Genomic DNA, 13,225 nt, shown 5'->3' on the forward strand with positions numbered 1-13,225 from the left:
CCCATTGTAGGTGCTTTCGGCAGTAGACAGCGGGTCAGCATGGGTATTGTAACCCATCTGCAGCCCAAAAAGGAGCAAGCTGTGATGCACTTTGTGTTCTGACACCTTTCTATAATAGCCAGCATGAACTTTTTCATCAGTTTTTGCTACAGTATCTCTTCTGTGTGATCGGACCAGACGAGCTAGCCTTCACTCCCCATGTGTATCAGTATACTGTGGGCAGCGATGACCCTATCGCCAGTTCACTGCTTGTCCTTCCTTGTATCACATTCAGTAGGTACTAACCATTGCATACTGGGAACACGCCACAAGACCTGTCGTTTTGTAGACCCAGTCGATCACCTGCTACCTGCTGTACTATGGCATGTTTTTGCATTGACTGACATAATCAAATTTGCCAGATTATTAGTTTATATAGTTAATAAACTGGTAAATCAATGTATTTTAAATGTACTATTAAGTAAATGAGTGTTTATGTGGTATACGGTTGCAATAAAACTATCTTGGCCAATCTAGCTAATCTTAGTGGGACTCACCTAAATAAATAAATGACTAGGGTTTCAACAATAATGAATTCTGAGTACGATAATTGTACAACACAACATCACACTTTTAGTACAGTGCATCATTGTATCTGCTTACATGGTCCTATTTATTTTCAGAAATACCATATTACAGTGCAGCAACAGTGCAAGGGTTAATCTGCTAGCGGACTTGCTAAGAGAGGACCAAAATGTTGTAGAAATTTGGCAACACAGGGTTCAAAGTCCCTCATGTGCATTAAAAAAAAAAGGAAATACATATTATCAGTGTGCTGCAAAAAATCCTTAGAAAATGAAAGAAGATTGAAAAAAATATCACCTGTGCCCACTGTAGCCTGACACTGTGATTCGTGACTTACAGGAGTGGAGCTTGATGTGGTCTTCTTCTCTTGTGGCCCATCTGCCTTAAGGTTTGACGTTGTGTGCATGTTGAGGTGCTTTTCTGCTCACCATTGTTGTAAAGAGTGGCTATTTGAGTTATCATAGCTTTCCTGTTAGCTCAAGCCAGTTTGGCCATTCTTCTCTGACCAAACACATGAACAAAGTGTCTCTACCTGCAGAACTGACACCCACTGGATGGTTTGTTTTGGGTTTTTTTCCACACCATTCTGTGTAAATTCTAGATATGTAGTCACATTCACTGAGGTCAGATTTCCCCCTCAATCTGATGGGTGAAATAAACATTAATGTAAGCTCTTGTCCTGTATCTGCATGAGTTTACCCATTGCACTGATGCCACATGGATTGGATAATTGCATGATGAGCTGGAGAACAGATGTTCCTACTAAAGTGGTCAGTGAGTATACAACTTTACTCAGTGTTGCAGTTTGCATTACATTTTTATTGAGCCCAGTAACTTTAGCTCTTTTTGGTTCTTTTTACTTAGATTTACTAAATAAATAAATAAATAAATAAATAAATAATCAAACAAACAATCAAATAAATAAATAAAAGATCCTGTTTTAAAATGTATACTATTCATTTGTAATACAGTATAATTCTTAGTCATTTTCTACACATAGCCATTTCTGATTTCTTTATTATGGTATATTGTCACACAGCTACTGTATACTCTCAAACCCTAAAAAAATTCTGACAATAATGCAATTATTAAATCACTATATATATATATATATATATATATATATATATATATATATATATATATATATATATATATATATATATATATATTCATCTTCAGGACCTAATTTCAAGTTTAAAAATAAACCAGTCGTTCATTCTTAAGTATATATCATTCAGTCTTCAGTCTTCAGTCTATGCTACAGATATCTTTCAGTCATGCAGGCTGAGTTGAGACTATCTGTGTGGGTGTGCGTGCTTTGCCCCTTTACTGTAGCCCCCCATGGCAGGAAGAGCGGAATGGAGGACTCGGTGGGCCTGAAGGGCACTTTTCAGCCTGGACACACACACACACACACACACACACTTGCCTGCACACTATGGGTCATCGGCTTACATCAGGGTGAGGCAAGCAAACGCAGCCAAGCGTAGGCCTCCAACATACCTGGAAAAAATAATACACATTGCACTGAGCACCAGAATAAAACCACAATCTCACGGACCATGTAGCAGGCTGTACAAAATGGGTTTGTGTGGAGTTAGACTGCATTCGTAAGGTTTGATGCCTGGAATTATATAGGAGTGCCCTGAAATATAATGCTATCCTAATGTAGGCCTGCACAATTCACAAACACTGTATGCAATTGAATTTGTTATTTTTTAATAAGAATTAAAGCACACTCACTTAGCAGCAACTTAAATGAATGAAGGAGAAAATCTGTTGTTTTGAAAGGACTTTATCCTCCATTGTAGAATAAATGTGCTACTTGGCATTGGGCTGGAAATGTAATGGTGTCTTGGAGAGAAAAAAGAGGATTTCACTGATATCCAATTAGCTGGGTTGGTGTCATATGGCAGACAAAGACAAGAGCTGATATGATTGCATGCATAAAATCCAATATCTCTCTTTTGTTTTATGTTTATAATGCCAATTAATACAGTTGTAAAATTACATTGTTTCCTTCTAGCTATCTATTGTGCAACTGGTGATACAAATTATATGGGTAATATGCAGGCTATGGCCATCCTTGATTGTTTTTTTTTGTTTTGTTTTGTTTTTTGCGTTCTTTCTTTTTTTATTATTATTTAATAACTTTTGCTGTAAATCACTTTGAATGAGGGTCATTTCATAAAAATTAAAGCTGCCAACTTAGGAGGTAGGAAGTATTTGTACTTGATGTTAAAAAACACTGTGCGGTTATGCTGAAATGTATATGCTTTATATGATTATTTCAAGATATTTGTTTTGGAAAGGCACTTGGTCTAAATTCAGTAAATTCATGAATATGGAAAGGAGACAAACTCCACCTTGATAATAACATGCTTTGCTGTCAGTTATGTCTTATATGATGCCATGCTGTTTTTAATGAAAAAGCACTTGTACTGCTGAGGAAAAAAAAATTGTCTACTTTGTTAGAAGTAGACTATCAAATTTTGAATGTTAGGTATTTCGGTGTTTTTAAAAACCATGTTCAGAAAAGCTACATGTTTTGTTAGAAATAAGTGAACCAGAATTCCAGCATGTGAATGCAACATTGGTGAGTGTAGCATCAGGAAGAGCAGTAAATAGTAAGCTCGTTCCCGCGTCTTAACGTCTTCTCTCAGCGCCATGATTGACGTTCGAAGAGAAGCACCTGAGGAGGAGCTACTGGTCACAACCAACCAATCGTGTAAGACGGGCGGAAGTTGGTGGTTCTGATCCTTCCAATCAACTTGCGCGGGCGGGGTTTATGCTCCATAGTCGGTCTTTGCGCTGTTAACGTGTAACAAAAGCGAGAGGATGGACCGAATTGAGAGCGGCTGCTTGTAAGAGTGTTCAGTTCACATCTCACCCACTGTGATTAACCGGAGCGCGCGGTGAGACAGCTTTCAATTTACACACGCGCTGCAATTCACAGCTGAAGTCCAAACCGGCTAGTAGAGTTCAGCTTGTATTTCATAGAGTCCAGAGGCAAGCTTGTACTCCTGTGTGTGTGTGTGTTCACCGCTGACCGGGCGCGCGAGACAGACTGAGACGTGAGGTTTAGCCGAAGCTGCAGGGAGAGGAAGCGGCAGACATGGACGAGCAGCCGCGGATGATGCACTCTCACGCCGGGGTGGGGATGGCAGGGCACCCCGGCCTGCCTCAGCACATGCAGGAGGGAACCGGAGGAGCCGACGGCGACGGCAGAAAGCAGGACATCGGAGACATTTTACAACAAATCATGACCATTACAGACCAAAGTCTGGACGAAGCGCAGGCCAGGTAAGCTGTCAAAACACACACACACACACACACACACACACACACACACACACACACACACACACACAGTATCACTGTGAGTGGACTGTAACAGTTATGTCGCATTAAATAGTTTTCTTATTAAGTCGCATTAAATATGGAGCCCATAAATTAAGCGCATTATTATTATTATTATTACTATTATTATTATTATTATTATTATTATTATTATTATTATTTATATTACCATTACTAAGTACTATTATTAACCGCAATAATAATAATAATAATAATAATAATAATAATAATAATAATAATAACTTCATAAAAATGTGTGGGCTTGAACTGTGTTTTCTTTTTATTTTTTCTTCTTTTTCTTTTTTTTAAAATTGTGACCTGATTTGTACCGGTTTCTTACTGTTTGTCATTTATATTTGAATTTAGAAACCTCAACTGTGTGCTGTATTTTATAGACAGTCCCAATAGCTACACAATAAAAACATTTAATTTTGTTTTCATTTGAAAATTATAAAAGTTCAAAATAAATCCAACTTTTCTATGATAATGTAAAAATAATAATAAAAAGTGAACCTGGTGGTCACTTAATTTATTTAAAAAAATACACTTTATAATTATTTTATTTATCTGAGTCGACTGTTACCGGGACAGTGATTAATACAGGTCAACGTTACGAAGCTCCAAAGTTTGTTTGTTTGGTTTTTAAAATATATTTACAATTTACATTGTTACTGAATATAACTGTTTTAATAATCCTTGTCGCTATTTATTGAAATAATAATAATAATAATAATAATAATAATAATAATAATAATAATAGTGATAATAAAATAGCACACAAGCTCACCAGCATACAAAATGTATCTGTACAATAACTTAATGTTTATTAAAGAGCTAGCTAAGCCTTTAGCAGCTATTAACAAAGCTTTCCCGGTTACCATGACGACTGGCCGTTGAATGCGGCTACATCCAAAACCGCACTGTAGTACGATAGCTAAATAGTGTATATATAAGTAGTTTACTGTAGTTACCACAGGTAGTGGACTCTTCTGACAGGCCACTTAGTGCGGCAGTATGCGGTTTGGGACTTGTCCATGCTACACGGCTTTAGCATATAAAAAGGAGAAGACCATGGCGTGTAGGATAATTCATCAATTTAGGATAATCTTTTTAATTTTTTTTTTAATTTTAAACAATAATCGTTAATAGGCCTACTGTTAAATTAAGATGAACACCAACATTACAATAAGCTAATAATAATAACATAATAATGATAATACTAACGGTAACTTATTTCTATCGTGACTTCTTTTAATGAATTATTACGAATTTAAAAATGTTCGCGGCTGTTGTAAATAGTTAATGAAAGTAAAAAAGCATGAAATATTCTCAGCAGTGTCTGATCACACACAGGCCATGGCGTCTTCATCAAGCACACAAGGCGGGAAAATCACAGCGCGAGCTTCTGTTCACGCGAACATTTTACCTTTTGTTTTAGGAAGCACGCGCTGAACTGTCACAGGATGAAGCCCGCGCTCTTTAACGTTCTGTGTGAAATAAAAGAGAAAACAGGTCAGTCATGTTTTATATCTTTTTTTCTTTTTGTAATGAATCCTCATTTAGCCTATATTTTAAAGAGGTCAGGTTTAACACACTGTATTATCCTCTCTCTGTGTGTGTGTGTGTGTATATATATATATATATATATATATATATATATATATATATATATATATATATATATATACATACACACACACACACACACACACACACACACACATACATACATACATACATACATACATACATACATACATACATATATATATATATATATATATATATATATATATATATATATATATATAAAATATGTACACAAACATACACATACATGATTGGATATGTGTCCTCGGTTTAGTGTTTTTAAATGTTGGATAAATTTATAATGAAAGACTAACTAAGACTAACAACTAATGAAAGATATTTAATATTAATATTAGTATTATAATGTGACTGAAGAAAAAGGCCTACACCATCATGGAGGCAACTTAAGTTTTGCACTAATGGATATGAACTGAAGGAAAACACAGGAAAAGGCTTGGTTCTCGATTGAGTCATTTAGTGTTTCTTTCTACAAGTGAGAAATCTTATTAAGAGTCTAGCCCCCACTCAGTTAAAGTGAAGTCTTCCTCGCTTTCTTTCTTTTTCCTATTTTCAGTCCAACAACTGCTCTGTTCAAGCTTAGCTCATTTATCCTTTAGCCCAGTGGTTTTCAATCCTGCTCCTGGGGACCCACAGCGCTGCACATTTTGTATGTCTCTCATATCTGATACACTCAGCTCAGTTCATGAATCTCTCTCCTAACAAGCTGATGATCTGAATCAGGTGTGTTAAATAAAGTAGACATACAGAATGTGCAAAGCGCTGGGTCCCCAGGACCAGGATTTAAAGCCACTACAGGCTTTAAGCCTATATTTAATGGTCTGCTTATTTGCGTCTTGCAGCTGAAAATGTCTCTCCGTATGCAGATGGCTTTGTATCTAAACGTGTATCTCTGTTTATAATGCAGCGACTGCCCACTTGTAGATAGTAAACACTTTGTTTGATTTGTTTTGGTAGCCTTCGCTCTTGCAGCTGAAAATGTCTCCTTGTGTACAGATGTTTCTGCCTTACTGCTCTGTCAATGTCTCTTTTACTCTCCACTGTCTCCCTTATCAATTTTTTTTTTTTTACATTCTGGCTTTAAGAGCTGCAGAGGCAAGTTGAGCAGAAACGTGGCGGAAAATTTGCCCTGCATGATTTTAAGTGTTTAATGATTAGGCTAAATTACCAGGTGCCAGGTTTCCTCAGTGTGTGCGTGTGTGTCAGTGTGTGTGTCAGTGTGTGTGTGTGTGTGTGTGTGGGTTTAAACACTCAAGGAATTAATTTGTGACGTACCCATTTGGTCATATCCATGCTCCCAGTCCTTCTTGCTGACAACATAAAATGACACGTGCGACCACGTGCGACCTGAACCTCGTATCAGATAGACTTCAGATTTGCAAGCTCTTTTTATTTTCACATCTGGAGAGACGGAAGAGTGCTGAATTTGCGCCTGAGACTCCATCACAGAAAAGGCTCAGGCATTTTTCACAGTTATTAGTGCGTGAAATAAAACGGATGGAGATATCTAAAGGAGATATCTCTCTCTGAACGCTCTCTCCCAGCCAGATAGCTCCAGCGTGAGCGCCATCGTTTATTCAGCTTCCTCGGCGGCAGTGCTGCCCTGGCGTGGCGTTTGCACTGAAGTCAAACACCCCTGTTGCCTTTCCCTTTTTCCCTGTCTGTGTTGTTTTGCAGCAGCAGGGGGGACGTAGCTATGCACAGAGTTTTTCACTCCCTCCTCGGGTTCATTCAGAGTTCGAGCTCAGGGTGACATGGACCTATTCCAGACAAGCTCACTCTGTCTTTCTCCCTTAAGCTCACCTTCCCATTTCGAGCAGTGCTGCTACGGCTCACAGGTCAAAGCTAGAACCCAAGACTGTAAGACAGCGCAGGTATACACTGTGCTCGCTGAGTGATGGGGCTTTAAGAAGGTTTAGATTCGAGGTGTATTTGTTTGGCTCTCTTGCTGGAGAGCTCTCCTGGCGTGTGTGTTTAGTTTGGACAAAAAAAAAAAAAACCCTGTAGGGGAATCCCACGGCTGTCCTTGCTCCTCCCCGCTTCTCAACGGAGATTAGGCTGAGCAAAATATTTAGCTCCAACCTTGTCTACTTTAAGACTGTAGGAGGGGAAAAAAGTGAAGTGTCTGCATTTCTTACACAAGCTTCCTCGAGTGTTGAAATCTATATGATCCAGCTGTTTGAGGTTTTGGTGTTTATTAATGCAACACGTTAGCGCCGTGATTTACAAGGAGTGAAGAGTTTCAGAAGCGTGCTCTAGCGCAACGGCTGGCTCTGCTCGAGCAGTTTGAAAACGCCGGAGTTGAAAAGAGTTTATAATTATTTTCAAAGTAGTTTTATATTGTGGTTTATGTTATTGTTTTTTTTTTTTTTTTTTTAATTATATTTCCCCCCAGAAAAAGTTTCTCAGTCTGAGTGATAGTCCTGTCCTCCATTTTTGACAAACGTACATTTTCAGTCTTCATCTGGTGAAGAAAATCGCCTTCTTCAAGAAGGACACATGTGTTGCCTACATAAACTAGACGTATTATATTATACTATTATTATACATATTAGGAAAATGTTTTCAAGTATTGTGTTACAATGTTTTCACACTCTGCTGATGGTGTTGTTTTTACATTTGTCCAAACTAAGGAAGCAGTAGTCTTTACAGCATATCCGAAACAGGGGAGGTTTTATATTGAGAATACATATGCGATGCGGTGCGTGTTGAATATTGTGGCATGTTGTGAGATCACTGGCATATCACTACAGTGAGTTGATGTTATGTTTGGATGTTTAAATTTCAGTATGATTCAAGTCTTCACAGAGAGCAGCGCAACACACAAACAGCTCTCAAAACCACAGTAAAAAAAAAAAAAAAGAAAACAATCTGAAGTATTTCCAAGTTTCTACTCTCTTATTCGAATCAGGACGAGACTGATGAACGTCAGGAGAAACACAGTGTTGTTCGTTTTACCGTAGCACAGTATGTGAATGTGTTACCACCAAACTGTTTTGGCATTATGTCCAGGTTGCACAGTGACATTTTACACCTAATTATTTAGCGAATGTTTCAGATATTTTAGGTGTTTCTGCATATGCAGATATAGAACAAATGGACTGATTAATAAAGGCCGCTTTTAGTCAGAGTATACTTGAATTATCAAATTTAATGAACGATACTGAACATATCTAGAAGATAAGCAGGTATAAAACCGTGTGTTTTCCACTACTTATGCTAGAATGATCAAACATGGTACGGTGTTTACATTGCTTGTTTTTGGTTGGGTAATGATGGCATTGTTATAGGAATTATTAATAGGAATTGTTTATTTATTTCTAGCACATGCATGAATAAGCACAGTTAGCATTCATTTTAATGAAATTGACTGTGGTCCAGTTATGGTGATTTGGTTATTTATTATTATTATTATTATTATTATTATTATTATTAACATTTTTTTATATAACTGTAGCTCTATACATTATAAAAGTTTATACGTTCTAAAACGGCAGTATAGAGTTGCAGCATGCTTGTATTTTATAATATAAATCAATTTTAACATTCAAGGCGACAGACTCCAGTGACGAAGGCCATGGCACTGCCGATTTTTACAGTCAACCTCAATTAGCTCATCAGATAATTACCGACTCCTTCATGGGCTGAGTTTGGTGTGTCACAGGAAGGAAACCACAAATCTCTGTGGAGCTTTAGTCCTCCAGGCCCTGAGTTTGACACTCCTGCTTTACATTCTAACCTAGCAAGGACGTTTACCTCATAGTGATCAATAGTGGCTCATTGTTTAAGCAGCGTGCTGTTTTATTTTTTATTTATTTATTTTTTCTGTGTACATAAGTGTGTATAAACAGTGAGTGTGACTGGTCGTGCTGTTCACATCACCGTGTCTTCATGGTATCTGTCATCTACTCAAACCTTTTATGTTTGGTTTCTGTGCTCTTTTATCAGTTAAAATGACTGTTATGCCAGTTTTTTAGTATATTATAGTTTGTGCTACAACTCTTCAACCTACTGCCAATACTGTATAGAACTGTACTGAGGTATTAATGTTGAATCCAACAGGTAACGGTAAAGTAGTCATGTGCATAAGTCTAACAGTTCTTTTGTGAAGGAGTTCATAAACGTACAGCGAAGCAGCCTTTAAAATGTTACTGTGTCATTTTTTTTTTAATTGCTTTGCACCAGAGATAGTTACTATCTATTTTCTATCTGCAGATCCTGGGCAGGAAAAAGATAAATAATGAAGGCGCAAACGAAATAGCATTAAATCACTCCATTATAATGACAATCTGAACTCTGAGCAGATAATCAGCTCTTACCACCCACTTTTACCTCTCAACACACGCGCACACACACACACACACACACGCACACACACACACACACATATACACACACAGAATGAATGTGATGTGCTCATGTATTTCTGGATTTCTGAAATGGTTTTTGGTACACAGGAATGGTTTGTAAGCTTGTGTACTGTGTGTGTTTAACACAGTATATTTAGTGACAACAATAACACCATAATATAAGTGATAACATGGTCTATTTTGCCATGGTTAATGAAAGTATTTTGTATCATAAGGAAGATAATTGAGGGATTATCTTACTTGTGATATGAAATACAAGCATGAATGAGCTGAAATACTGTATGCTTTGTGCTTTTGTGGTTTACATTTTTAAACAGTTTATACAGAACGATTAAGTATTAATACAAACAGTGTCTTTGTAATCCAAGATAGGAAATGTATTTCTGGCAGAACATTGTTGCTCTGTCTCATTTGTTATTTGTTGGAATTCACCGTGTGTGTGTGTTTGTTTCAAGCTCAATCGGTGTGATAGTAGACGCCTGCAGGGGAGTGTATGCATGGTCTGAGGGCACGACCTGATCTTATGACCTACACTTTGTTTTTCTATTCTTACTGACTTCGTATACTGATAGAAGCAGGATTTTTTTTTTTTTAAGTCGGATTTTTTTCCCCTCTCTTCACTTTTGACACTGTTCTCTTTTGAACCCAGAATGCATGTTCATTCCTCACATATTTTCACTCTCAACTCAGGGAACAGAGTGCTGTTTCACACACACAGCTTCTCAATCTGTGTTCTTGTCCACACAGCTTCATACTCCGTGCATTACTTTCCTATAGTGAGTTTGTCACGATTATTCTTATTAATGCTGGTTATGGACTGCAGTGTTGGTAATATGAGGCAGGGCAAATTTATTTGTGTAGCAAATGTTTATATTCGCACAATGGAATTCAGTGTACTTTACACAGACATTACATTTTGATCATGGTTCATATCCTGATAATGTGTTACATGTAGAAAAAATGATAAAAATGCAGATGGGTCATGAATTAAAGGAAAAACCGGTGGGAGATTTTGAACTAGACAGCGTTATCCACCACCATCATCATCATCATCAAAACTGAGTGAATATCTTGTGGAAGAGTGATGGTCCATTCCTGCAGACTTGTAGAATGGATGCTGTTCTGGAGGCTCATTATGGCTCGGTATGTAACGAAGACACTTCCTTATTTAAAATGTGTAAATGTCATATTGTCACTCATCTGTACATTTTACAGCCCTGTTTTTGGCTTGTTTTTTGTCATAACAGACCTACTAGATTGGACTGTTCAAAAATGAATGGAAAGATACACATTTATTTGGCGCTGAATTCACTGAACCATATTCAAATAGAAGAAGAAACTGAATAACATGTCACTTTTAAAATAAGCTATTAAAACTCTGGATTAGTGCCAAACACACAGTGAAACAGTACTGCAAGCTTTAGATCACAGCTATAAATACGTGATATGACTCGATTTACTTTTCTTTTGTTTTCGTGATTATATGGATTATATATGATTTCATATTATACAGTGCATTTCTGTCATTCATGTGTATATCTATTTCTGTAGTTTTGTTGTTCTTGTACTCTAAGCATCAAACCCAGAGAGCTGCAAATCATAGCGTATAAAGGTGATGAACTGGTGTCCCAGTAAGAGTTTATTGCCAGTGTTTCTGTGATAAGGACGCTGGCCTGGGTAAAGCGTTTACTAATGAATGAAATAATGCTTGCTTGAACCTTATAGCGAATTCTGTGGCTATGGTATAAAAAGTTATTTCCCTAGCCCCATTATTTTAAACACATTCAATACAGATACAGTACATTGATGTACTGAAAGCCATGTTAGATGGCAGTTGTTGTCATACTGACTCGTACACATAATTTCATTTTAATTTTAGTGAGGAAGCGGAAGAAAGAGAAAGGTCAGCTGGTAAACTGTGCTGAAAACAATGGCCGTGCCTTGTCAGAGTACCTCCAGTCCCAGGAGCTTTGACGGCTTTCCAAAAATACAGCCCCAACTCCACCTCTCTCTCGCTCTCTCTCTCTCTCTCTCTCTCTCTCTCGCTCTCTCTCTCTCTCTCGCTCTCACACTCAGACTTTAACACCACTCACAAACTCTTTCGTTACTCCACATGACGCACTGCAATAACATAACCCAGGCTTGCACTTGAAAGGAAAAAGTGCAAATGTTCTTTGTTGTGTGTGTGTGTGTGTGTGTGTGTGTGTGTGAGTGTGATTTTTCGGGTTTTGTTTCTTCTGACACTTAGAAACTAGTCTCAGAGGAACAAATGCTTGGATCTCCAGGCACTTACGGATGGTGTCAAGGCGTGCGGTTGCCTAACGTCATACGCATGCCGCTCCGTGACACTGCCTTGAACCTCGGCTAAGAAAAAACCAAACAGGAGAATGGCAAGAGTTGAGTAGCACTCGCACGCCGCTCCTGGCGTACATAAATAAACAGGATACAAATAGTTTCTTGAGTTCCAGTTTCACTTCACACGCTTTCCTAATTTTCTGTTTTCCCCTTTCATAAATGGAGCCATTATGGAAACTGTTAAAGCACTCAGTGACTTTTTCATTTTCCCTTCCCGTTTTTCTCCACTGAGCGACGTTTGAAAACGAATTACGTACTAAATCAATTCATTCTCCTCTGCTTTCTCCAACATGGAGTTTCTCATAGCATCATAATCAGTAAAGTCCTTTCCTCAGGTTTCTGGAAATCGGACTTGTAAACAAACGCGGACCGAGAAAGATTGGAAAAGAAAAGGAGCTGTAAACATTTTACATTTGTTATAAATCTAAATCTTATAAACCTGCGTCAAACCACAGCAGTCCTCCTGCATCCAGCTCGAGACAGACTGGCCTGCCGCGTGATCCCCCCACCCCCCCACCCCCCACACCTCTTCTCTCAACAAAGAGCCTGTTTTCCAGCGGCGTGTGTTTGACCAGCGTAAGGTTTCACGCCCTTGGGGAACGACCCATTTATAAGAGAGAGCTGTGGGGTGATGTAATGTTATTTTTTGAAGGGTGAGAATGGGGTGAGGAGAGAGGGCGACGGAGGAATATTTGACAAGGCTGAAACGAGCCAGAGATCTGATTACCACGAGACTGTGCTGCGTTTTGCACAGCGTTAAAGGTGACAGTAGTCATAGTATACGGTTACTGCTGTATAGCTCATTACAGCTGGAGTAAATCATTTTAGCCAGGCCTCTCAGTCAGCACCATTCACTTCATGGGAACCAGGGCGCACGCTGAAATGAAATACACCACGCAATTTCATCACAGTGGTTTTAAAACAGTGACCATTAACGTGTGGTTGACACCGTGCCAAGGAAAAGA

The 13,225-nt window shown here is 38.2% G+C and overlaps 1 protein-coding gene across 2 annotated transcripts in view; it reads left to right on the forward strand.

The window, feature by feature from the left end:
* The first annotated feature begins 2,109 nt into the window (after nucleotides 1-2,109).
* The window catches only part of pbx1b (pre-B-cell leukemia homeobox 1b), an 85,246-nt gene continuing 74,130 nt past the window's right edge, over nucleotides 2,110-13,225 (forward strand). Inside the window, exons 1-2 of one of the 2 annotated variants that reach the window (XM_017480391.3) lie at nucleotides 2,110-3,870; nucleotides 5,366-5,439. In XM_017480391.3, coding sequence (XP_017335880.1) covers nucleotides 3,683-3,870; nucleotides 5,366-5,439 — 262 coding nt within the window. In that variant the 5' untranslated portion in view covers nucleotides 2,110-3,682. The remainder of the gene's footprint in view (nucleotides 3,871-5,365; nucleotides 5,440-13,225) is intronic. The other variant, XM_017480392.3, reaches the window with a different exon arrangement.

The sequence above is a fragment of the Ictalurus punctatus genome, chromosome 11, assembly GCF_001660625.3.
Source record: "Ictalurus punctatus breed USDA103 chromosome 11, Coco_2.0, whole genome shotgun sequence".
Lineage (NCBI taxonomy): Eukaryota > Metazoa > Chordata > Actinopteri > Siluriformes > Ictaluridae > Ictalurus > Ictalurus punctatus.